At 30.9% G+C, this 25,478-nt stretch overlaps 2 protein-coding genes across 3 annotated transcripts; both read left to right on the forward strand.

Annotated features, from left to right (window-relative positions):
• The first annotated feature begins 10,391 nt into the window (after nucleotides 1–10,391).
• Nucleotides 10,392–14,005, forward strand: ACD11 (Glycolipid transfer protein (GLTP) family protein). Its single transcript, XM_012220248.4, has 4 exons — nucleotides 10,392–10,732; nucleotides 10,813–10,985; nucleotides 12,893–13,038; nucleotides 13,612–14,005. Exons 1-4 carry the CDS (start codon nucleotides 10,541–10,543, stop codon nucleotides 13,716–13,718), a joined length of 618 nt encoding a protein of 205 aa, XP_012075638.1. The 5' UTR covers nucleotides 10,392–10,540; the 3' UTR covers nucleotides 13,719–14,005.
• Nucleotides 14,006–15,327: 1,322 nt separating this feature from the next.
• Nucleotides 15,328–25,275, forward strand: CPSF30 (cleavage and polyadenylation specificity factor 30). 2 transcript variants are annotated; one of them, XM_089715391.1, is made up of 8 exons: nucleotides 15,328–15,897; nucleotides 16,329–16,793; nucleotides 20,182–20,344; nucleotides 20,541–20,651; nucleotides 21,307–21,375; nucleotides 22,265–22,351; nucleotides 24,115–24,670; nucleotides 24,768–24,988. In XM_089715391.1, the coding sequence occupies exons 1-8, from the start codon at nucleotides 15,512–15,514 to the stop codon at nucleotides 24,845–24,847; spliced, it is 1,917 nt and encodes a 638-aa protein (XP_089571517.1). In that variant the 5' UTR covers nucleotides 15,328–15,511; the 3' UTR covers nucleotides 24,848–24,988. The 2 variants fall into 2 exon arrangements, with proteins under 2 accessions (XP_089571517.1, XP_089571516.1); XM_089715390.1 differs by having other exon boundaries at nucleotides 15,329–15,897; nucleotides 24,115–25,275.
• The last annotated feature ends 203 nt before the right edge of the window (nucleotides 25,276–25,478 follow it).

Genomic DNA, 25,478 nt, shown 5'->3' on the forward strand with positions numbered 1-25,478 from the left:
AAAAAAAAAAAAAAAAAAAAAAAAAAAAAAAATTCTCGTACAGAGAGTAGACAGTTAAGTAGATCTAGCCAAGGTAGAAAAAGAAACGTTTCGAAGACAATAATGAAAGCAGCATTGTTGATTATTGCTTGCTTCTCTTTATTAGGGTTTTGTTTCTTGTGTTCCTTTTTCAAAGAAAGCGTGGCAAAGGCTAAACACGAAAAGTAAGAGAGAGAAATGAGGCAAGTAAGGTGTTCTACAGAGCAGAGAGAGTGTCCGAGTGACTGAGTGAGTGTTACTGTTTTTGTCTTTAAATGATTAATTTTTTTCTGGTTACATTTAAATGATTAATTTGAAAACTGTTGGGTTTCTTTTTACGAGAATTACCATTTAGTCCCTAAAAGCGACAAAAATAATTATTTTTCCCTCTATTTTACAAAATCACTAATTATTTTTAAAATTTACTTGTATTAAACTATTCGGTCTTTACTTTCAAAACGTGTACTTAAACAAATAATTGCTAATAAAAAGAACAAATATGATAGACTAAATAATAATAATATAATATTATATATAAAAAACTAATAATATAATATTATAGGATATTTAATAACAAAAATAATAATCTTTAAATGTAAGGTTTAAGAATAAATAGTACCACGAACATAAATTTTGATGATAAATTGATAATTTACTAAATATTAATAAAAACAAGTATGTAATATCAATTGAAATGCAAGGACTAAGAGGAAGAGTGTTAGAGGTGGCCTTGATCCTTAGCCCAAATTTTTTGCTTAATTTACAATATAAATGAGCAAAAGAAAAGAAAATTTAACTTTATGTGCCCTAATTTTAAAAAGGAAATGAATTGGCGTTACTCTCTTTATAGTATAAAAATAGACGAAGTTTATATTTATATAGATTAAAAAAATATGATTAATATGGTTAAAATATAATTATTATTGATTTTTTTTTAGTACTTTCTCTGTCCTATAAACACAGACTTAATTTCTTTTTTCCGTTTAAGTCAAATTATTATATCACTTTCCTTTTTAAAAGTATTATTAATTATATAATGCAGCCCTGTTTAATATCACTTATTATCAACCCCATTTGGTTATTTATTGAAAATGACATATAGGGGTATATCATATAAGTAAATATGTATCATTAGAATAATATTAATTATTTATTCTTATCCATGTAAAAATATAAACAAACCTATTTTTATATGAAGAAATAAATATATCCTTAAATTTTTTTTTTTATAATTTAGAAAGATGTAAATCAATATTTTAATTAGTTGTACGCTTTAATATTTAATTAATAATAATATATCTAGTTTGATTTTTACAGAGTTTAAGAAATTATAGTTAATATGGTTAAATCCGAATAATGTTTAACTTTTTCCTAATATATAATACGCAAAATTAATTTCTTATTCGCTTTAATATTTAATTAATAATAATAGATCTAGTTTGATTTTTACAAAGTTTAAGAAATTATAGTTAATATGGTTAAATCCGAATAATGTTTAACTTTTTCCTAATATATAATACGCAAAATTAATTTCTTAATTAATATGTTTGCTTATAGCAAATAAAGAATAAATCCTTAATGAGAATATAATTTGTGATATGTGAAAAAAGAAGTGAGCCAATTTATGCAGGGAGCATATGGCAAATGGAGATTATAGGTATACTTGTCTTGAAAATTAATAGTTTTCAGAGATGAATGAGTAATTTTATTAAACAATAGGGACAATTTAATAGTTTTTGTCAAATTTATGGGTGAAATAGTAATTCTTTGTTTTGTTTTCGTAGAAAGGGGGATGAATTGGCGGAAACTATGTATGGGATAGAGAGGAGAGAGTGACGTGTCATGCGTTTTTAAAAATTTAAAATGTACGATTTCAAAAAATCTGGTGGAGATTGACTTCGTGGCTTTTCTTGTCTCCGTCTACTGAATTGGACCCATTACCCAATTTGATAATGCAATTCAAATTTTATATACGTCAATTAAAAAATAAAATTATACTAGTAGGTTTGATACGTTAGGAAAGAAATGTTATGGACAATATTAAAATTTTAAATAATTAATTATGTTTAATATAAATTTCAGTTAAAATTTTTTAGTTATTATTTAAGTGAATTTTAATTTAATTGGGGATTTTCTTGATAGTGAATAATTTTATTTGAAATACATTTTTTATATTTAGTATAATAAATTTAATTCAATTGAATTTCATAAATTTATATTTAGAATACATATTAAAATAAATTTAAAAAACACTCTTAAGAAATGGATAGGGAGGGGAAAATAAGGGGAGAGAGAGAATAAATGAGAGAAATATGTTAAGATTACATCTCAAAATTTCAATTAAAAAATAATTGCTACTTCATTAAAAAAATCTTTTTGAGGTTTTAATTAAAAAAAAAGATATTATTTGGAAGATGAAATTTTTTTTAGATCAGAAGATTTCTTTCTTTGAATAACATTTATCAAATTGGTGAAAAAATTTTATAGTGAAGATGACTCAAATTTGAGATATTTCACTTTTCACGTTTTCTATAATACGTGAGAAAATCAATTAAACTGTGCAAATGGTTGGCATAAAATGAAAAATTAGAATCATAGAGTGAGCCTATGATAAAAGAAAATTAGGGCATATATAGTAACTTAAAATAATAATAATAATAATGATGATGATGATGCATGATTGAATTATAAGGGTTCCAGAATCCCTATTCCCCTAAATTTCAAAATCTGAACTCTATTTCTTGTTTTTATTTACCACTTAATCCTAATCCAATTCCATTCCCTATGCCTTTATGCACACTAAACAGGACTCGAACTTTTGTCGTTAAAAAGTATATTGTGGTAAGTTCCTTTTTTTGATTTTTTTTTCTTATATAAAATCTATATGTTGAACTGTAAAAATGTCGAAGATATGAACTATAAAATTAGAGGGGAATGGACTAAACTAAGAAGCAGTATAATTAATTAATCAAGAATGACAGAACCTGAGAATTATTATCCCTATACACTTCTTACATTCCATAAAAATAATACATTCGCTTTTTTTTTCGTTTATTTAAAATTATTAGTCTTTTTTATGACGTGTGTTGCATGTTGATAATACTAGTTATATTTTCTTTTTTTTGTATTATTTTAATTTTTATCTATATAATATTAAAACATAAGTTTTTATTTAGATTAAAATATATACAATTAGTTAATTTATATTAAACTTTGTTGTATAAACTACTTGCAATGCTATTTTTTATATACTTGATTCTATTTTTATATAATGCAGTGGTCTCAAAATAAAATTTAATTCAATACCTATATATTATCCTTCAGTCCATTATTTATAAATGCAGATTATTAAAACCTTGATAGGCGCTCAAAAAAAAAAAAAATTATCCCTGAATCTCTAACATTTGCCCTCAATCCCAAATCAATATCTATATACAACAATAATGAATGATAATAATAAATTATTTTTTACTGATATGTAAAAGAAAAAAAAATGAGAAGATGATCTGAATTAATAATGGTAATCATTTTGACTATAGTGATAATATTACTTACTCGGTGCATTAGAGAAAGAAATACATGAACATACACACAAACTCTTGAAACCCAAAACAGAAATATATAGTTATAGTTTTTTTCAATTTCATAAATACTATTTTCTTTCAAGTTAAACATATTTAGGATACAAAAGAAAAAATATCAAGAAAATTAAAAATGTTTAATTAGGAGACCATTTATTTATTGCAAGGAAGATATAAATCTCTTATTAAATTAAAGTGATAGTAGTTAAAAATTAATTCAATAACAAAAAAAAAAACAAATTTTATTAAGAATAAAACTCTAAGAACTCAGCGTATAATAAGAAATAAATTATATTAAAAAATTTACCAATTTGAATTTTCAAAATAACTCTGAAAATGCTATAATTTAATTAAATTTGATTTTGATGGACAAAAAAAAAAAAAAAAGACAAGTCAATAAATGAAAATTACAAAGCAAATCATGATAGGATCAAATATTGGTTAGTTAATGAGTTTATTCAAGTATTTTATTTCTCTATTGTTCTAAGTTGCAAATTAAGTTAATTAAGTAATAAAAAAATTATATAAATGAAACGTTATATCCTCTCCAAATAAACCCACAATTTTTCCTACAACTATACAAGAAATTGAAGAGTATACTTTTTTTCTTTTTTATTTATCTATATTTATTTATTTAAAAAATAAATTTTAGAAATTATATCCAATCAAATAATAAAATGTAGTTTTTTTTTCTTTTTTTTTTGGTCTTAACCACGGTATCCCGAATTCAATGAGTTAGAACTAAATCATGCTCGCATCGGATCAGCGCAAGAAGGGATAAAGTGCTCCCAATGAGTATTTGCTTCATCCATGATGATCGAACCTTTGATCTTATCTAAAGGGAAAAAGTGTCAAACCACTCATCCAAACACTCGTTAGTATAAAATGTAATTTTCAAATTGGCTACGACTAAGACTATTTTAAGATATTCTAAATTTCATTGATGATGATATCGAAAATTTTATTATCCCACTCTATTCTCACATTTATTTATAGTATGGTATAGATAGATAGATGGTCCCATTTTTTTTTCAACTTAATAATTCATTGGTAATGAAAATAAGTTAATTACATCAAAATATTCCTGTAAGAATAAGAAACACAAGTATAGAAAATTGAAATATTCTGTTTGAAGATGTTCTTGATCTTGGTAGAAGGGGTTAATCTCCCGGTAAAAAAGGTTAATCTCCCGGTAAAAACTGGTCTATTTTCAAATAGAACAACAAAAGAAACCTTCCACGATATTGTCTTGAACATTGTTTTTCGGAAACTTAAGAGTTTAATATACCAAACTTCGATAAAAGAACAAACAGCACAAATTTACCCGAACTTGAAGATCTTCAGTCTCCAACCACAAGCAACCAATATCCATCTTGTATTTTGAAATGCCGAAAAAATAAAAGATCCACTTAAAACTTATCAATAATGAAGAACAATCCTATGAAAAGGAGAGAAATTCATAACTTCACTAAGAGGGTACCGAAAACATCCAAGATCTATTAACTATTACAAATTTTGTTTCAAACGATCATATATTTAGAATTATTAGAAAGAAAACTAAATAAAATAAATAAAAATGATAGATAGAGATGAAAAGAAATCATTTCGGACAAAAAAGACAGTCGGTGGTGATTTAGAGACAAAATCTATAAGAACACATAAAAAAAGAAAAAGAGAGAGCCAGAGAGGGACGACTAGGGTTTGAGATTGACGAGAAAGTCTTGGTTCTTGTTAGTCCCAATTTTTTCTTAAAAAGTATAATATTTGTATTTTTTTCTATTTTATTTTTATTTTAATTGAATCTTTATTATTATTAAAAAAAATCAATAATATGTTGATTGGAGTAGTAAGCAACTTTAATTCTAATTAGAATGGGAACATAAGTTCAATCCCCGAAAATCATATTTGTTAAGGAGGACAAAAAAACATTTGTGTCTACTGATAGAAAATAGTTTTTTGTTTTCTATTTTAAGTTTTATAAGAAAAAAGTTTTCGAATAAATAAAAAACAAAAAATGAAAAATATCTTCACTTGTTTGTTTATTTTTTTAAGTAAAAAAGTGGATAACTCCTAGCTATCAAGCTTCAATGCACCAACAATACAACTAGGTGGTGAAACTGAAATAGACCATTCCACTCTCTCTGGCCTTAAGTCGGATGCCCTAGCTAAAGCATGAGGCACCCCATTAGCCGATCTACATGCAAAAACCAACTACACATTTGTGATCTCCAATATAAGAGATTTACAATCATGAATAATAATCCCAAACCCACTAATATCCCTTTTGCAAGTGGCATTAATAGCTAAACAAACTACATGGGCATCAGATTCTACAATCATATGCATCCAAGCGTGTTCTTTAATCCAACTGAGGGCCTCTCTAACTGCTATCGCCTCTGCCACTTTTGGAGCAAAGCAACCCATTAACTTTAGCACTCGAGCTCGCAGAAACATTCCCCTTGCATCACGAAGAACCATCCCTACACCAATTGTCCCATCCCCAAAAATGGCTGCATCAACATTAATCTTCTGCCAACAGCACGTGGCCTTTGCCAAGAAAGAGTTTCCGCAGCCTGCGTGGGACCTGAAGCAGCTCGCAAATTAGCTTGAACCCAGTCACCCAAAATCACCTTGGCACGGGACAAAATCTGCAGCGGTGCCATCCCCCGACTGTTCCATACAACATCGTTTCGATTCTGCCACAAAGACCAACAAACACAGGCCATCAGCATGCATCCTCAAGCGTTGCTGGAATAACAACAACATATACAAGCCAATCTCTGAAAGTTAAAAAAATATGTTCACCTGTTAATAGTAAAAAAAAAAAAAAAAAATTCAATGGAATAACTTAAAAAAATTATTCATATTTTTTGTAGCTAAAAGAAATAAAACAAATTAAGAATTTTTTAAAATTTTTAAATATGTATTCATGATTTGATAATAATAATAATAATAATAATAATAATAATAATAATATATTTTCATAATTTTGCAAAAAAATTTAAAAATAATTATTACCATTATAAACATATTTTATGCAATAAAAAAATTAATTTTATCTTAAAATATAATGTAAACTTAAAAAAATTAATTAATTAAGTTGAAGAAAAAGTCATTTTTTTAAATGGAAAACAGTCAATAAACATGACTTTTATTTGTAAAAGATAATTATGCAAATCAATTTAAACATGCTTTCCAAATTAAATTTTATAAAACTGAAAATTTGATTTCATGTTTCCTAAATAGAAAATTGACACACTTGAACACACAATTTAATTTTCTACAAATAAAAATTCTCTTATCCTTTTCAACTTGGAGAAGGATTAACAACTCCTAGTTCTAAAAAACAATAAATTACATCTATCTATATCTATTTATTTATATAAATACATAAAAACTCAACCAAATTTGCTTATGTGGCACGATATTATAAAAAATTTAGTTGGTGGTGCGGAATTTTGTTATTTTTAATATTTTTATTTAATTATCTAATTTGAAGAAATTAAATTATAAATTTTTTATTTTCTTTATTCAATGATTAATAACTATAAAATAAATTTATTTCATTAATAAAAAACTCTTTCTTTTTTTAATAATAGAACATTAATTAGTTTTTTCAATAATTAATAACTACATTATAAATTGATGTAACATTTTATTATTTTTAATTTAATTATCCTCTTTTTTTTTTTAAATAGTGATTCTCTTTTGAGTACTATATATATGATTATTGTATCTACTAAATTTATCATACAAATTCTTATTTTCGTTTTTTAAGTTTAGTATACTTTTAGATAGTGATAAAAATTAATACCTTGAGCAAAAGATACCTATGATTAACGATTCATGAAGTTTCTTTCTTTTTTCATTTAGGTAATTTTATGATTTAAGTAATTATTTTAATCTGTAAAAGCAACATTTATGTTTATTATTTTTAATTTAGCTAAGAAGTGAGTCTATTGTTTTTAATATATTATTTTTAATTCGTATTAGTTATTTATAAGTATTAATCCGCACGTTGTGCGGGCATAAGATTAGTTTTTATCAACAAATAAATTATTATTAAATATTAACTAGAATTTAAAATAAACAACCGGCCCAAATATTGACTTTTTCATGTTTATAGATTAGGAAAAGTTTTAAAGATATATTAGAAAAAAAAAAAAAAAAAAAGAAACAACAATTATGATTTCATTATATGTTCTTGATCCATGTTAGAGTGGAACTCAGTCCATTTTCATCACAATAGAGATTTGATCATTGAAAATTATCTTAAAGATCGTGAACATATCATACCATCCAAACTGTTTTAAGTCAATTCAAATCAATTCAAAATAGTGATTTTATAAAGTTGGTAGTTAGATTTCATTTATAAAATTTAAAATTTGATTTATAATTTTAGAGTCAAAATCCTCCAAATTTAATTCTATATATATAATTAATGCAATTTAATTCTTAAACGAAAATTTTATATACATTGCTCATTTTGAATTATGAAGTAATTAAACCAACTTGAACCACAGTAACGATTAGTTAGGTAGATTATATAATTATTTTATGAAAAGTGCAAAATTAAATTTAATTATATATGAGTTAAAGCTATAATTTTTTGTAATTTCTTTATAATAAATATAGAAATAAATTAACTTTAAAATGTTTAATCAATGATTTATTGAATATGTACCTTAAAAAATGATTTATTGAAGATGTAAAACATAAAATTAATTTAATTAGAGAAAAAATAAATTTAATTTTTAACTTTATTGTTAAGGTAAAAAAGTGATGTGAATTTTTTTTTTCATATGTATAAAACATGTTTATAGATAAATTACAGTTTGATCTTTATTTTAAATATGTTTTATTTACTTAATCTAGAAAGATATTATAAAAATATTCATAATTATTGATAAAATATTTTTATAAATAATATAAAATACAAATATTATCTTAAACTTACTTAATAAATATTTCACTGTAAATAATGATTTTGAGTTTAGGTAAACAATTATTTTGCCTATATTTTTTTAGTAATTGATTTAATTATATTTAATAACAATTTTTTTTACAGGAATTCAAGTTTCCCATATTTTGAGATGGGCGGAATGCATAATTTAATCCGTTAATTTTGACAAAAAAAACTATGCAGTATTCAAAAATTTAAAATTAACTTTATAGCACTCTAAATTTTTCTTTTTGTAATATTATCACATTTACTCGCATTAATAATAATACCCCTCCATGCAAAAATAAATATCAAATTTGCATTTTTTTTAAGAGAATATCAAATTTGCTTTTTTTCTCGTACCTTAAGAAAGCTAATTAATATATTTAATTTGTAATAAATTATTGAGTAAATTGATTATATTATCCTTAATTATATTAGAGAGACATTTTTGGTAACTATACAATTATTATCCATTGTTTGCAAATGGTAAAAATGGGAAAATTTTTTCATTTATTCGTACAATTTAAAAATGCGACACTTATTTGTGGACATAGTACTTTTACAAATATGACATTTATCTTTGGAATTAAGTAATGTTTAAGGTTTTTAACTTTTGAAATAATAATTTTCAAGTATCAAATAAAAATTTAATCAATTTAATTTTATAAATTAAAATGTTTAATACGTCAATTAGAATATTTAATAAATGCACAGAGTAATATTAAGTGATGAAATAATTTTTTATAACTTCGACACAAACACACCATGAAAATTAGACGATTGACACGAACAAGATACATTTAACCCGCTTGATATCATAAACAAGTTAAAGTGGGTCGTATCTTGTGTTGATCCATATACAACTTGTGTAACCCGCTTAATATCATAAATAAGTTAAATAAATGTATTGACCTAAGCGTGTAGATATCTTATTTTTTAAAAAAATTGTCGTATCTTGTGTGTTTCAATTTATATATTTTTAAATTACTTATATATTGTTTATTTAATAGTAATGTATTGTTTATTCACATTATTTTTAAGCGTGTGGATTACTTATTGATTGTTTTGTAAGAATAAATAAGTTTATATTAATGTTAGAGATAATTTTTTTTACAGATATTATCTTGATAAAGAGATTATCTGAAAATATAAAATAATTGATATTTTTACAATTCTTGCAATTGTGTTAAATTGTGTGAATTTTAACATTCGTCATCCTATAATTCAAAATAATGTGTGCTGCGTACACTTTGGCTTCCATATAAAACAAACTATCCTGAATTTATATTTATATACATATCGAATAAGTCGATAGACCATTTTTTTTAAAGAATATAGGAGCGAATTTAAATATTCAACTTTTTTGAAATTAGAAAATAAAACTACGACTCATATATTTATAAATTGGATTTTCCGAAAAAATAAAATTAGTATGACAAACAGATCAATTTTATATATGAGTGAAATTTTTTTGAAAGGATATACGAGTGAATTTAAATATTCAACTTTTTTTAAATTAAAAAATAAAAGTGACTCGTATATTTATGAATTGAATTTTGAGGAAAAATAAAATTAGTGTCCCAAATAGACCAATTTTATATACGAGTGAATTCGTTTTGAAAGCATATACAAGTGAATTTAAGTACTCAATTTTTTGGAATTAGAAAATAGAGCTACGACCCGTATATTTACGAATTGGATTTTCCGGGAAAATAGAATTAGTGTGCCAACCAAACATGGAAACTTATTCTGTTAAGTTACCTTCCCACAAGATTCCAGCCCATAAAAGGGTCCCTATATTATGGGCTAGAAACAAAATCTGTAACAAATCAAAACTGTAATTCTGAAAAAGAAAAAAAGAAAAAATAAAAAAAGTATTTTCCAGTTTATTCCTCTTCGCGTCATACAGCAGCAAAAGACTACCTATTTACATTGCCTTCCCCTGTCGAGTCCTCCGTTGACGGGGATACAACTTATTTTTCACATTTTCTAAACAATGGCTGATTTTGAAACTGAGAAGCCATTAAGGAAGATGTCGGAGGCGTTTAAAGAGCTAGCCGTCACTGTAAGCTCACAATCTGCTGATGTAGAAGTGGCGCCATTTTCTCGCGCTTGTTCTCTGGTCTCTCCTCTCTTTGGCTGCTTAGGTATCGCCTTCAAGTTCGCTGAAATGGACTATGTTGCTAAGGTTCGTCTGTTTCTTGAGAAAATTTCAATTTTATCATTTTATTCAAAGTGTTTGATTCGATTTTGATTTTATGATAACAGGTTCGTGATCTTGCAGAATCTTCGAAATCGATTGGGTCTTTGCAAGCGTTGTTGGATAGGGACATACAGGAGAATTGTGTGAAAAAAGCTGGTAGTCATTCGAGAAATCTTTTGAGGGTAAAGCGTGGGATTGACATGGTCAAAGTGCTTTTTGAGCAAATTCTTGTTACGGAGTAAGTCCTTTTAGTATTTAGTTCTCGTTTTTCATTTTGCTTTTGTTTTGATTTTTCCAGTTGACTCAAATTCCTTTACTTTTTTAGTTACTTCGTGCTTTCAATTGTTTGAGCTTATAAAAAAGAAAAGAGCTACTTTTGATGTCCTGATGCTCCTATTCATGGCTATTTAGTATTAACTTCCTCCTTGTTGTACAATGTTTAATATCAAGACCATCTTCTTCTCTGTTTACTCATCATCAACCAGAAATGTAGTTGTCTTCCTGTGTTTCTAGGTTGAGGAGAGGTTCTCAGAAAAGCAGTTGGAAAAACTGCAAATGAATGCATGGAGGTTCCAATAGCAATCCTTCTAGATTGAAACCAGTATGGAGGCATGCAATCAGGGAAATGGTTGTGTGCTTGTTATGCCTTTATGGGTGCATTTGTTTAAGTCAATATGTGGGCTTATGCTTCTGGAGATTTTACTTTAGCAGGGTCTCTTTCAATATTATCCAACACAATTGGAAGGCATTATCTTTTCAGCTTGTCTTTATGATTTTGTTGTTTAGCTGTCTTTTGATTTATGTAGGAGGATTCCCTTTTCTCCACAGGATACAGTTATTTCTTTCTTTCACAATTAGTTTTTCCCCCTATTCAAACAAAAAAGTCAACAGATATCTTATACTTATAATCATAACTCTTTATTGTTCCTCTTCCAACTTGCTGATTCCTCATTCATATTATATACATAGGTAATCCTTTGGTTAGAAATCTTGAAAGCTTCCTGGCTTAGAAGAGCTGCTCCATTTTTTTTTGCTTTTTTCTTTTTCTTAAATTTTTGTTAAAACTTTTCATAATCACGAACATGCATCTTGAATTCAAGATTATTTGTCTGTTGTGGTTCTAGAATCAGTAATACAAAATGTAAAAACAGAGGAAATTATCCAAATATTGACATGCTGAAATAACGTTAAGAAACCTGAGATGGTGAGCCAGAAATTGTTTTCTTTTATTGATATGATATTGCGGTAGTTAGAAAATCTTTGAGCATAACTAATGGCATACTCAATGCAGTATTTTCTGGACCTTCCCTGGCCCTTGGTTTATGTTCTGACATTTACTGAATGATGCAAAGGGCATTTATCTCCTGACTTAGTGGCATCAATTATCTTCAAAGATCTAGTGACGTTATTTATCTTAAAAGATTGCTGTACTATCTTGGAAATCACAGAGAATGTTCCTCAGATTTCTGTACTCTATATAATATGTAAGAGCAGGATTATATGCTTCTAATTCTTGCAGAACCTAGTTCGTTAAGATGTTGTACTCTTACAATTCTGTTTTAAGATTAGGAACCTTATTTCTGCTATTTTGCCAAATGCCTTGACTTGAAATATCTGTTGTTTTATTGGCTATTGAATTGCATATTTTTTACCCATTTATGTTTCACCAATTTTAAACTCAAATCAATCTATTGGTATGAGAATAATTAGACTTGATTTTACTTGTAACATGAAATTCATCTGGTCAGTTGAAATTTGGCCTTATCTTTTATGTGTCAGCTAACTAATAAAGTCCTATACCCCACCTTGAACAACTCAAATAAAGAATCTTGTTTGCTATGCTAGATATCTGACTGAATTTCTATTGAATTTTGGAAATTAGACTTTATTTAAATATGAAATAAAGTTGATTCTTTTTTTTTTTTTTTTTTTGTGGCAAATTGAAGTTAACTGTGTTGAAATTTAGTGCTAAGTTTACTGATCGTGGGTGAAAGTGAAATGAACCCAACTAGTTATTATCACTTTCATAGATGCAGAATATACTGTTTAAGCAGGTTAGTATGATAGTATATAAAAAAAAAAAAAGGTCGTCTTAGGTTTAATTTGGTCAGACGGTTGATATTTCTTGTTATTCTCTCATGGCAGGGGGAATTCTTTGAAAGACCCAGCTTCCAGGGCTTATGCGCAGGTATTTGCTCCCCATCATGGATGGGCTATCAGGAAAGCTGTTGCTGCAGGAATGTATGCTCTTCCCACTAAATCACAACTTTTAAATAAACTGAATGAAGATGGTGAGTGCTTCCACCAACCAAAACACTTGTTTCTGAGGTTAATCAATAAGTCCTTGATATGTTTGCTCAGATGCATACCTGAAGCCTTAAAACCTGTCTTACAATTCACTCACAACATTTGACTCATTATACCATGATCATGGTCAACCTTTTCCAGAGCTCGCACATGTGGGATGCTTCGTGCATTGAGTCGTCCTTTTTTATACCATGATCATGCCTGTTGTTAACTGAGATATTTATGACATTTGGATCTCTAATTTGATATGATTCCTTACGAAATACAGTATAGTGCTGAATTTTCATTGCATAAAATTTGCAGTAAACATGTTGCGTTGGTGTCGGATTGGTTGTTTTGCATTTGTCTTGAAACTTGCTTTGATGTGTCCAGGAAAATATTGCTTCAAATTGAAGAGCTTATAGTAAATATTTTTCTATTAATTTGGCTCAGTCTTAACAAAGTTAAACTTGTTTTAGAGGGTCTTTGCAAGGCCAAAATAGAAGAAACTGTTCTCTTGGCCTGTTATATTTTCTAGTTGGTAATTGTTTGCTTCACCAATTTCTTCTACGTTTCAGAGACTTCAGCTAAGATTCAAATGGAGTATTTTATTGCTGCATCTGCACCAGTCATTTTATACATCGACAAACTCTTTCTTTCAAGAGAATTGGGTATAGATTGGTGAACCATTTGACTGCTAAAATATATATTATTTGTATTGTGTTTCCCCTCTTTTTCTTTTGGTTCAGAATGTTCATATTATTACAAGACATGAAGTAGAGTCGATATAATTACTAGTTAGCTCATGAAATCACTCAAATCCTATAACACAAGTGTAATACGGAGTTGAATTTTTTTTAGTATGTTGCTATTCAATTGTATTTGTAATTTTACAATTTGAAGTTGGGAAGTGTATTTTGTGCATTTGCCAAATTATTGAGAGAAACAAGAGATTGAATGGTTTTGCTTGAATAGGCTGAATGAGTTTTCACTGACAGGAACCTACCAGGCCATCAGTCTGGCTTGAACCAGAACTGTCCCTGGAAATCCGATTCTGAACCGTACTGAAGCTGGAAAGTTTCGGGCTATTTCTGGTTCCAATATTTGGAACCGAAACTGGCCAGAAATGGTGGAACTGATTGAAATTGTGCTGGTTCCGGTGAAATAGAACGGTGAAAAAAAAAAAAAAAAAAAAACAAGAAGCTAAAAGCTAAAAAAAGCTCATATTCAAGCCGGGATTGAAATTGCCAGCCCCAGGCTTGTTTCAGTTTGAGCATTTGAGGCGTGGACCGGCGGTTCACTGAAGTGGGCCTAAACCTACATGAAAATGTGAGAGTTTGGTACTATAATGTTTGGTTTGGTTAACTTATATAATACCGATTTAGAGGAGGGTAATTTATCCTAATTTTGCTAAACAAGCAAGAGAAAAGTTTATTAAGATAATAAGTTATAGCATAATGAGAATTCCCTAACTTCCTAACAAACTACATGACAAATCTATCTTAAAAAAAAATTATTTTATAGACTAACAAAAAATTTGCAATGAAATTTAACAAAAGAACTAACTAAATTGGAATATTTACAAGTCCATACAACACTCATTTGATTAAATCAGGACTCAAAATTTAATATGAACTCAATAAAATCTTAATTTTCATGCTCTCATTTGGCTTAAACATATTTAGTCTCAGACTCGATTCAATCTCGTCGAAAATTTTAAAACTTATTTATTAATATTAAATAAAGTTTCAATAAACTTATTCTAAAAAAAAGTTTGTATAAACTCAATTTTTAGTTTACAATTAATATATTATTTATTCAATAAATACATAGAAAATGATAAATATTTAAAATTTAAACATGTTATTAGATTTCCAAATTAATCAAATTAAATTATTTACATTATTTAAATTTGTCTCTATTTATTGCATGAGTTATTGAATTATAATTCCAAATCAATAAACTCAAGCCGAGTTGAATATTTTTTTACAAATGATTCAACTCGTTTTAATTATAAAATCTTAAATAGTAGATTATTTAGATATCAATTGAAGTTAAGACAGGTAAAATATAATAGAAAATAAAATAACTAAAAAAAATTAATAACGGAATGCTATTATTTTAAACGTAAGGAAGGAGGAATAACACTTTTTTTTAATTCTCTTAAAATTAATGGAAAAATTGGAAAAAAATTATAAGGGAAAATAATTTTATTTTTCTCAAAATACAATCAACTAATTTTTTTTTTTAAATTTTATTTTCCCTGTTATTTTCACCTGGTAGCTAGTTGAGTTGAAAAACAAAAAAACAAGGAACCAACTCCTGTTTTCTACAATCATTGTCCTCCAAAGCCCAGCCAACAACCTAACAAAGGTTTTTCCAGCTTTTGCCTTAATTGCGCCTCTCTCTCTCTCTCTCCCTCTATGATCTTCTAACTGAAAACCCTAATTGGGCAGTAAAAATCAACATCAATCACTTATGGAGGACACAGAAGGAGGTCTTAGCTTCGATTTCGAAGGAGGCCTTGACTCCGGTCCCACCAATCCCACTGCCTCCTTGCCCGCCATCCCTTCCGACAACACTGCCGCAGCCGCTGCCACTAACAATAACTCCGTCGTCTCTACTGTCTCTTCTACTGACCCAGCCGCAGCCGGCGCCAACCAGCCTGGGCGGCGGAGCTTCCGGCAAACTGTTTGTCGGCATTGGCTGCGTAGCCTTTGCATGAAAGGCGATGCCTGTGGTTTCCTTCACCAATACGATAAGTCTCGAATGCCTGTTTGCAGGTTCTTTAGGCTTTACGGAGAGTGCCGAGAGCAGGATTGCGTGTATAAGCATACCAATGAGGATATTAAGGAGTGCAATATGTATGTTTCATACCAACTTTTATGTTATTGCATTGCGTATTAGATTAATTATTTGTTGATGGATTTGCTATTAGCGATCAAATCTGATATATGCTTCTTGATGCAAAGTTCTTATTTGCTGTAATAGCTGTTTAATTAGGTTTCTAGGATCATTCATTGGCTTTTATGGCAGAATTTCTGATCATGCTATCATTGTTTTTTCACCTGCAATTCTTTGCTTGATGTTAGTATTATTGTTTTTCATATATTTTTGCTTATTTGTCTTTTAAGAAAGGTTAAAATCATAAGAGCCATAAAGTAGTTTGCTTTTCCTCTAATGTTGATAGAATGCCTACTGGAACATAGGAATTCCGTTTGTGGAATGCCTGCCATCATTACTCAAGTAAGAGCCTTTAGTGAGTATCTCAGCTAAGAGAATACTTTGATTGCAGGTACAAGCTAGGGTTTTGTCCAAACGGTCCTGACTGTCGGTATAGGCATGCAAAGTTGCCTGGACCTCCACCTCCTGTAGAAGAAGTCCTTCAGAAGATTCAGCAATTGAATTCTCACAATTATGGATCCTCTAACAAATTTTTTCAACAGAGGGGTGCTGGTTTTCAGCAACATACAGAAAAATCTCAATTTTCACAAGGTCCCAACAATATGGGTCAGGTTGTAACAGGAAAACCCTCAGGACCAGAGTCTGTTAATGTGCAGCAGCCTCAGCAGCAGCAGCAACAGCAGCAGCAGCAGCAGCAACAGCAGCTGCAGCAACAGCAGCAGCAACATCAACAACAACAACAACAAGGGCAACAGTCTCAACAGCAAGCCCCTCAGGCCCAAACACAAAATCTTCCAAATGGTCAGCCCATTCAAGCAAGCAGAATTGCGATGCCTTTGCCTCAAGGAATATCTAGGTGTGTTCAGAGTCCTAAGGTCTTTAATTGGGTTATGTAAATCAGTTCTTGTATTGTTTCGATATTGTTGTTAAAGCTATAGTGACAATGGTGAATGCTTAATGAGGATTTTTTTTTGTATTTAGTTTGTTATCATCTAATAAAAGCCTGTCATTACCTCAAATACAAGAGGCAGCAGAACCTTTTTTCCTCTTCTTTTTCTCTATTTTGTTTTTGAAGTTTAGCATATTTTATGGAGTTTGGATGTGATATGCTTCTTTAAACTTCCCAAAACTTTATTTTAGAAATAATTAATGCTTTTTTCTTGAATCTTTCTGATGTCAAAGTTAAATGTCTCTAGCTGCAGTCTCGGAGGCTTTAAACCTCAATTTATTTCCACATGGGATAGTGGCATCTTTGCTTGATGTCACTTTTCTCCCGGGGAGTGCATCATCCACAAATGGTTGTTGTTCAATTGACAACACTCTTGGCCAGTTTTTCCTCATTAGTTTTGTTATACTGAACATAGTCATGGTCTTAAACTATTTCCAAATCTCAATTTAAAACCATTTAATTGGTTAATTTTTTTTAAATAGATGTACATATTAGGATGCTTATGCCTTTTGGAACTACTGTTTTTGATTATTTTTAAGTGTTTATTGTTCAAATTTTGAAGATTTGCCTTCATTATTGTGTAGAGAGGACAAAAGATTTTGCATAGTTTTTCTTTTTCTCTTTTATGTACTATCTTGTGTTCATTTAACTCTGAATTAAGTTCTTTTGCAGCCTTTTACTTAATTAATTTATGTCTTGAAAGATGGTAAACCCTATATAATATTTTTGTCTCACAACAGAGACAAAGCTTTTTAATTTCATAATCCTTTTTCTTTCGAATATTTGCTATTGGAATGCCTTAATGCAATGTAATGTTCATGTAGGCTGTGTGTTCGCTGAAATTATTGGCCTTTAATGTGTGAGGTAACTCGCTGATATTTGAAATTAAGCTGAATGTATGGGGGTTTCTTTTTCTTCATTACTATTTTTACTGTTTTCTTTGTGTAATTTTAGATTAAAACTTATCTAATTTTTTATCATGAGAACTCTTAGAAAGAATATGAAAAATACATGTCGCATTTTGTTTGGTTGATGTGCATATTAATTAACTGATAGTGCTTATAGAACTATTTGCTATATTTATAATGCCAGTACATTTGGTAGCATGCACTCCCTTCTGTTAGGGATTGCAGCTAGATTCTAAAGAAAGAAGAAAGTCATCACAAATAATTTTTGTTTCCATTTAAAAGCTTATAGTTCTTGGAGAGGAATTTGATGAATGCTTTCTAATGATATTTCAAATGGGTTTATGCTAAGTGCAGGGTTGAAGGATCCAATTCTCAAAGTCCTGCTGAATTGTGGTCATTTTTCTGAGATAAATATGTAGGTCATACATATCTCAGTGTGTATGTGCATTGCATTTTGGGTTGGGTGGACAGGGTGGCAGGATAGTCTTTACTCAGGTTGTCATGTGTATGGATATCAGGTCCCTTGTCAGTTGCAGTGTGTAAATTTTATGATTGCCATGATCAGCACTGTATGAGAGAAGTTGGAAAATGAATGAGATTGAATGGGATTAATTCGTAGGTTTAGAGCATAGGACACAATGCTATATTGAATTAAGAATGCTAAACATACAAGTTGCTTAATACCTGGAAGATAATTGATCTTTAAGTGCTGAGAGGATTTGGGGTCTTGTGTGGAAAGAAAATCATGAAGACACTGATACAAGATAGAGACTGCCTGTTTTCTTGAGGATAGTTACTTTTAGGCCTGTGTTAAATTTTTTCTTTTAGAACTTGAAATCAGATTACCATAATGAGACTATTTCAGTCAATATTTCTGGAATAATATTTGCAAATATAATAGGACAGAAATGAAAAAAGATTGGGATTAGGAGTTGGTACTCTTTCACCATGCATGAAACCTATTGGATCTAATTATAGTAGATCTAGCTAGTCTAGTCTTTGTTAATGGGTATGCTTTGTGCTCTGAAACTGGAATCAAATATCCTTTCCTTTCCCCTGTCATCTGATGATTCATAATATTATTTTTACTCCTTCAAATCATATGGGACTATGATACTGGCTATTCCTAGAGGAAGAGGGGCACTTGTAACTGATTTTCTTTCTGAGGAGCTTGGGATGGTGGTTAGGATTGACCTTGAATCTTGTGGAGCTGAAAGGCAGGGGAGTGTTGTGGATATTATTATATTCCATTGTGTCTCTCATGTATCTCAATCAGAGCTATTTGCTTGTGCATTGATTTTAAGAGTGTGCACGTATGTCTTCATTTGTGTACAATTTGGTTTTTGTTAATTATTAGTGTTAGAGTGAATTATAGGTCTATCCGTGTTTCCTGCCAGGGGTATGTGCTTGCCGTCTGAAATTTATTTCAAACAATGGATATTTAATTTAAAACTTAGGAAATGAAGTCAGTGCTTTTATTGGGGAAACTCTGATGACCATTTTAAGGAACATGCTTTTAAAAATTTTGGTGGTTTTTAGTCATGGTTTGAGATTTATATGCTAATTGTTGGAATTCTCATTGGATTCAGACTTCGTGTTCCCACTACTGGTTATACATCAGTCATGTGGGAAACCATTAATGGGTTAGGTCAGACTCCATGTTCCCCACATCAGCATTTCTTTGTTTCTTTTTTTTCTCCGCCCTAGGCTGATGTGCATTGAGGCATTTGAAAAATGTGACTGCACATTATTATGACAGGTTGTTGGTTATCTTGTGTAGCCATTAAAAGGTTTTCTTTCTTATGTCACTGACTTGTTTTGTACATTGATGCATACATCTTACATGTTGACTTTTACTGTATTTACACGTTTTATTTATTAATATGCTCCCAAAAAGGTTTACATAAATCTAGTACTCTAGTTCTTTTCAAGAGGAAACTCTTAACTATGTCCTGAATGTTTTCAACTTTAAAGTTTCACTGCAGTTTTAGAGTTCACCGTTGAGATTATGAACTGGCAGAGTTGGGAAAACACAGCCATTATGAAAATATTGCTGCTTGAGGACATTTAACGTTTTCACTTGATGTCCTTGCACTGGTCTGTAGGATTTTAGGTGGTTCTGTTCTTAGGGTTCTTTTGGTTGATATGTAGAGCTTCTATTTAGCTTTTATCCCCAGTGGATGCTAATATATGAATTCATAATTTTGATTTTCTACAACATTTTTCATATTAGTGTTGTTCGTCTTCTCAACTATTGATTACTTCTAATCAACTTTCCTGCATTCTTTCACTTCCCTCAAGTGCCTGCTTTTCAATTAGGTTCAAAAAAACTTCTTTTAGTAATGATTCAAATTACTTATTATGCTTTCATATATATGGAATCTTAGGTATTTTATTGTTAAAAGTTGCAACCGCGAAAATTTGGAATTGTCTGTACAACAAGGAGTTTGGGCAACTCAAAGGAGCAATGAAGCTAAATTGAATGAAGCTTTTGACTCTGCTGAAAATGTGATTTTAATTTTCTCAGTTAATCGGACTCGACATTTCCAGGTAAGTTTAAGATCTCACATCCTGTAGTTCGCTTTGTGGTCTTCTTAACTTATCCAATATATAATCTGTTAGGATTGATTTTGATGAGTAGCTTCCAATTAGCTTTGCTTGGCTTCTCAACTCCAGCAATTTGATCCCAATTACCCTTGTTTGCTTTATCTGAGGTATTAAACCTGAAATCATCTGTGGGTTGTAGGGATGTGCAAAGATGACATCCAAAATTGGTGCATCTGTTGGTGGGGGAAATTGGAAATATGCTCATGGAACTGCACATTATGGACGGAATTTCTCAGTCAAATGGTTGAAGGTACATCTATGGTATTTTTATTATTGCCCTGATGCTTTGAGACTTTTTCTGCTTTGACTGATTACTGATAAATTTTTATTGTCAAAAATGATTAATATGTCTATCCCAATATCAGAGGTCAATGATGATGAATAAACAGCCAATAGTCTTATACTTTTAGTTTGAGATTAGATTCAGGTTTTAGGACTGGGACATGGCAGCTTTACCATAATGATGGTTTTGCATATTAGATTTATTTTTATGTGGCTGGAGCACTCAGGGTCCATAGTCCGTCCACTCTAAACTAAAGCCAAGCTAAGCCAATGTCCCTCTTTCCTTTCTCAGCCGTCTTCAGCCTCGAATAGCACTACTTAGTGACTAGGAACGGAGAGCCTGTTGCACACAAGTTCTGATAAAATAGGCAATTGGCGCGCCCTTGTATAGTGCAAGACCAAAAACCTGAATTTTATGTCAATTTTCAAAAATAGCTACTTTGCCCTACACATTGTAATGGTTTTGCACATTGGATGCTTTTTGTGACTGGGTCAGTCTTAAGTTTTATAGGATCATCATAAAGCTTGTTGAGAAGCTCGGCATGTTACTTTTTTGTGATCTCCTTCTATAGTTCAGATGTAATCCGCAGCTAATGGATTTTTTTTTTTTTTTTTTTATGCAGTTATGCGAATTATCATTCCATAAAACTCGCCATTTGAGGAACCCATACAATGAGAACTTACCGGTGAAGGTACTGTCTACAGAGCTAATATTGCATTTTGTTATGTTATGATTGGTAGTTCTTTATTGGATGTTTTTGTTATTCTTCATCTTCTTTTCCCAATCCTTTTCCCTTCATCCGCTTCTGCTCTTCTACATCAAACACACAGTAAGGTTCAGAAGAGCTTGACAAATTTCCATTGATATTATGATAAGCAATCACATACCCCCCCCCCCCCCCCCCCCCCCCCCCAACCACCCAAAAAGGTTAGAGTGGTTTCTTTTAGTGATATATGTTATGCAGCTTCATTTTCACTTCTCAATGGCTACCTGATCACTGATGCAGACTCTAAGGGAACTTTATATGGATTTACATTAACAATTTTGGCAAGTGATCTATGTTATGCAGCTTGATTTTCACTTTTTATTGGCTACCTGATGCAGATACTAAGCAAACTTCATATGGGATTTACATTAACAATTTTGGAAAATTACCAGTCACAATGCAGAAGCACGGATTGCTTTATTGAGCAGGGATATTTCAATAATTTTATGGCCAATTGCAAAAGTTTACTAGCTAGTAGACAAATAAAAGAGGAATTTTGGTTTAGAAGTCCAACAACTTGAAGCTTTAGGGTTAACTTGAATCTGGAAGCACCAGAACTTGGAACCTTTCTTATTTAGTTTTTTAGTGTGAAGATATAACACATCTTCACACAATTTGCACTCATCTTTGGGCCACAAAATTTCTTTATTAAGACTTCTTAGCTGTGCTACATAACTACCATTTAAGCACGCGTTTTTAGTCATCATAACTGTTCTGCTTGTGGTAAATTTCTAATTTGATGCTATAGCTAGTCAATACTTGATATCAACTCCATCTTATTTTGAAATTGTTATTGTACTTCATATGATTGCAGATCAGCAGAGATTGTCAAGAGTTAGAGCCCTCAGTTGGTGAGCAGTTAGCTTCATTACTTTATCTTGAGCCAGATAGTGAACTCATGGTAAGCTTCTTTTACCATTTAGAAAGGGAAATAGAGTGAGATCAATTAGAATAGGTTAGAGAAAATAAAGAACAAATCAAGAAGACGGTGGAAAGCTGACGAACATAGGTCTTTCTGTTGGGAAGCAATTACTAAAATTTCATATTCTGGTTTAGTTTTGGGCTAATCACCTTGGTCCTTGACCGATAATTTTTATTGTCATTTGCCGTCTCAACTTCACCTTATCATTTTAATTGTAGCGACCCTTAGGGTATTATGTGCACCCAGTTTAATATTTTAAAGAAATATATTTACGAAATCATTAATATACACCTAATAAAAATTGAGAGTGGTGCAGTAGTCAATTTCTGTAATGTTCATGTGTGTGTAATATTAGGGCAGGGGGGATTGAACCTGGTTCGTTAACCAAGTTACATATGCAAGCTAAGCCCTACATTATGTCTATTATTGGAACTAGGGATTGCATGCGATCTTAAATTATCTATTTGGAACCAATGATTTCATCTCATTTTATGACCTAACCTAATCTGTTAATGTGTCCCAATCTGTTATCCGATATTACCGTTTTGCACAAACTTGATGACTTGTGAATAACTTTTTAAAGTTTCGTGTTGCATGCATATTCTTGGAGAGGCCACTATTGAAGCTAACCTTCTGAAATTTAATATTCTGGTAAGTGCCTCTAATCTAGTCGCCATTAGAAACAGAAAGAATCACATTTGTTTGGTGGTAGGAAGCTAGTAGTTCATTTGGGGAGGTCAAAGGGTGGAAGGTAAGTGGAGGTTAACCTCTTAACAAATTTTTTCATGATGTAAATGAGAGCTAAAGGAGATTAGATATTTACATCCATGAATCTCCAAATGCCAAATTTTCTTGACCCCTAAATCAGGAGTTAGAGTGTCTAATATAAAGATTTTAAATAGTTTCATATCAATTGACCTTCTATTCCTTTTAAAACTTCCAAACAATATAAGGTTAATTAACTCCTATTTACATTTCTTTTCTATGCCTCCATTAACTTTTTATTCCTTTATCTTAAAATATTCTGCAATTTTTTTGGCAATGCAGCATGCTGATATTTTTTTGATGATCATGTGAATGAATAAACCTTGTTATTCTATGAAATGGTGTAGCATGCATTGTTGTATCAGCATAACAGAAGGCAAAAGTGGAAAAAAATAGTTTAGTGTATTTAGAAAATAAGAGAATATTTTTTAAAAAAATAATTGATAAATATGTGTCTCGTGTGTGATTGTTATTTACAGAGACTTGCATAGTAGTGTTTGCAGTTGAAAAATGTATTTTGTGTGGTTTGGTTATCACAGTTTGTGTTTAGCATTATACTGATTGGTATGTAAAATGTTCAAGAGTAGTAATATGTTAGAATTTTTTTCTGTTCATCTTTTTATTTATTTTTCTTTACAAATATCATGAATTCCATGAAAATCTCAAATTAGAAACCAGTTGTCTGTTTAAGACTTACTGACCTTTTACAGTAGCTTTTTATTTACGTGGAATTTAGAATTTGTGGCTTGTGGGTGGGATGTTGGGGGGCCTTTGTTTAGTTCAGCAGCCAAATACACTACTTTTGGCTACACTAATTAGTAACTACTGAGATTGATAGAACCAGTGTAATTGAGTATTTAGGTATTGCAAGGTATTATCGCATTGCACGATTGCTTGCAGCCTTGCACCTCCATGAATCATTTGATCATCAGAGCTGAATGAATCTGATTGCTGGTTACTCATCTCCTTGGATACAGGCAGTCTCAGTTGCAGCAGAAGCAAAAAGAGAAGAGGAAAAAGCTAAGGGATTGAATCCAGACAATGGAGGGGAGAACCCAGATATTGTTCCATTTGAAGACAATGAAGAAGAAGAAGAGGAAGAAAGCGACGAAGAGGAGGAGAGCTTTGGCCAGGCTCTTGGGCCAGCAGGTCAAGGGCGAGGCAGAGGCAGGGGAATCATGTGGCCTCACATGCCACTGGCCCGTGGAGCTAGACCCATGCCTGGGATGCGAGGCTTTCCCCCAATGGTGATGGGTGCTGACGGGTTTTCTTACGGACCAGTGGCACCTGATGGTTTTGGGATGCCTGATCTTTTTGGTGTAGCGCCTCGTGGTTTTACTCCATATGGTCCAAGGTTTTCTGGTGACTTTACAGGCCCTGCATCTGGCATGATGTTTCCTGGGCGACCTTCCCAACCTGGGGTTTTTCCAGCTGGTGGATTTGGCATGATGATGGGTCCGGGACGTGCTCCTTTTGTTGGAGGGATGGGCCCCACTACTACAAATCCACTTCGAGGCAGTTGGCCACCAGGGGGTATGCCATTTCCACCAATACCTAATCCATCTACTCAAAACACCATCAGACCTGTTAAAAGAGATCAGCGGACAACTACTAATGATCGGAATGACAGATATAGTGCAGGATCAGAACAAGGCAGGGGTACAGCTGGCGGACAGGAAGATGATGGACAGTTCCAGCATGAAGGAATAAAGGCTTCCCATGAAGATCAATTTGGTGCTGGAAACAGCTTTCGAAATGACGACAGTGAAAGTGAGGATGAGGCACCAAGGCGATCGAGGCATGGGGAAGGGAAGAAGAAGCGACGAGGCTCAGAAGGAGATGCAACTCCAGGTTCTGATCACTAACAGTATTACTAGCAGAGCTTAAGGGTGGTGAAGGATAACTAATTTGCAGTTCCAAATTATAGGCACATTAATTTAAAACGGTCTCATCCAGTATGGCCTATTGAGCGTTTTCAGTTTTTTCTTTGCTTTGTTTTTTCCCCAAATTTTTTCTTGAGGGGTTAACATGTCAAAAATTATGTAGCCAAATTTGTGTATATTTGTATCTTCAAATGAATGTAAGGTTGGTTATTAATGCGATCTAAGTTTTGATGGGCAAGCCTTATCAATTTTCCAGTTCTATGTCCGATTGTTTGACTCCTCTTTTAATTCAGGTGATTCTTTAGTCTCCATATTATGTTGTATTGGGATCATTTTCTTACTCTATTTTCGTTGGGGAGTATGAACATATGATACCTAACAAAATTGAAATAAATTATAATAAAAAAAAAGTTAACACATCATAGATTGTACACTATGTTATTGTAATAATAAAAAAT

This window comes from Jatropha curcas, chromosome 10, assembly GCF_041381405.1.
Source record: "Jatropha curcas cultivar XTBG-Jc1 chromosome 10, XTBG_Jcur_1.0, whole genome shotgun sequence".
Taxonomy (NCBI): Eukaryota; Viridiplantae; Streptophyta; class Magnoliopsida; order Malpighiales; family Euphorbiaceae; genus Jatropha; species Jatropha curcas.

What these genes read in the sequence shown, in the direction of transcription:
- CPSF30 (XM_089715390.1), top strand. Translation starts at nt 15,512, where the DNA reads ATGGAGGACACAGAAGGAGGTCTTAGCTTCGATTTCGAAGGAGGCCTT. An exon ending in ATCGGACTCGACATTTCCAG is followed by an intron (nt 20,345 to 20,540) that starts GTAAGTTTAAGA and finishes TGTGGGTTGTAG; the next exon opens with GGATGTGCAAAGATGACATC. An exon ending in TCTCAGTCAAATGGTTGAAG is followed by an intron (nt 20,652 to 21,306) that starts GTACATCTATGG and finishes TTTTTTATGCAG; the next exon opens with TTATGCGAATTATCATTCCA.
- ACD11 (XM_012220248.4), top strand. Translation starts at nt 10,541, where the DNA reads ATGGCTGATTTTGAAACTGAGAAGCCATTAAGGAAGATGTCGGAGGCG. An exon ending in AAATGGACTATGTTGCTAAG is followed by an intron (nt 10,733 to 10,812) that starts GTTCGTCTGTTT and finishes TTATGATAACAG; the next exon opens with GTTCGTGATCTTGCAGAATC. An exon ending in AAATAAACTGAATGAAGATG is followed by an intron (nt 13,039 to 13,611) that starts GTGAGTGCTTCC and finishes TCTACGTTTCAG; the next exon opens with AGACTTCAGCTAAGATTCAA.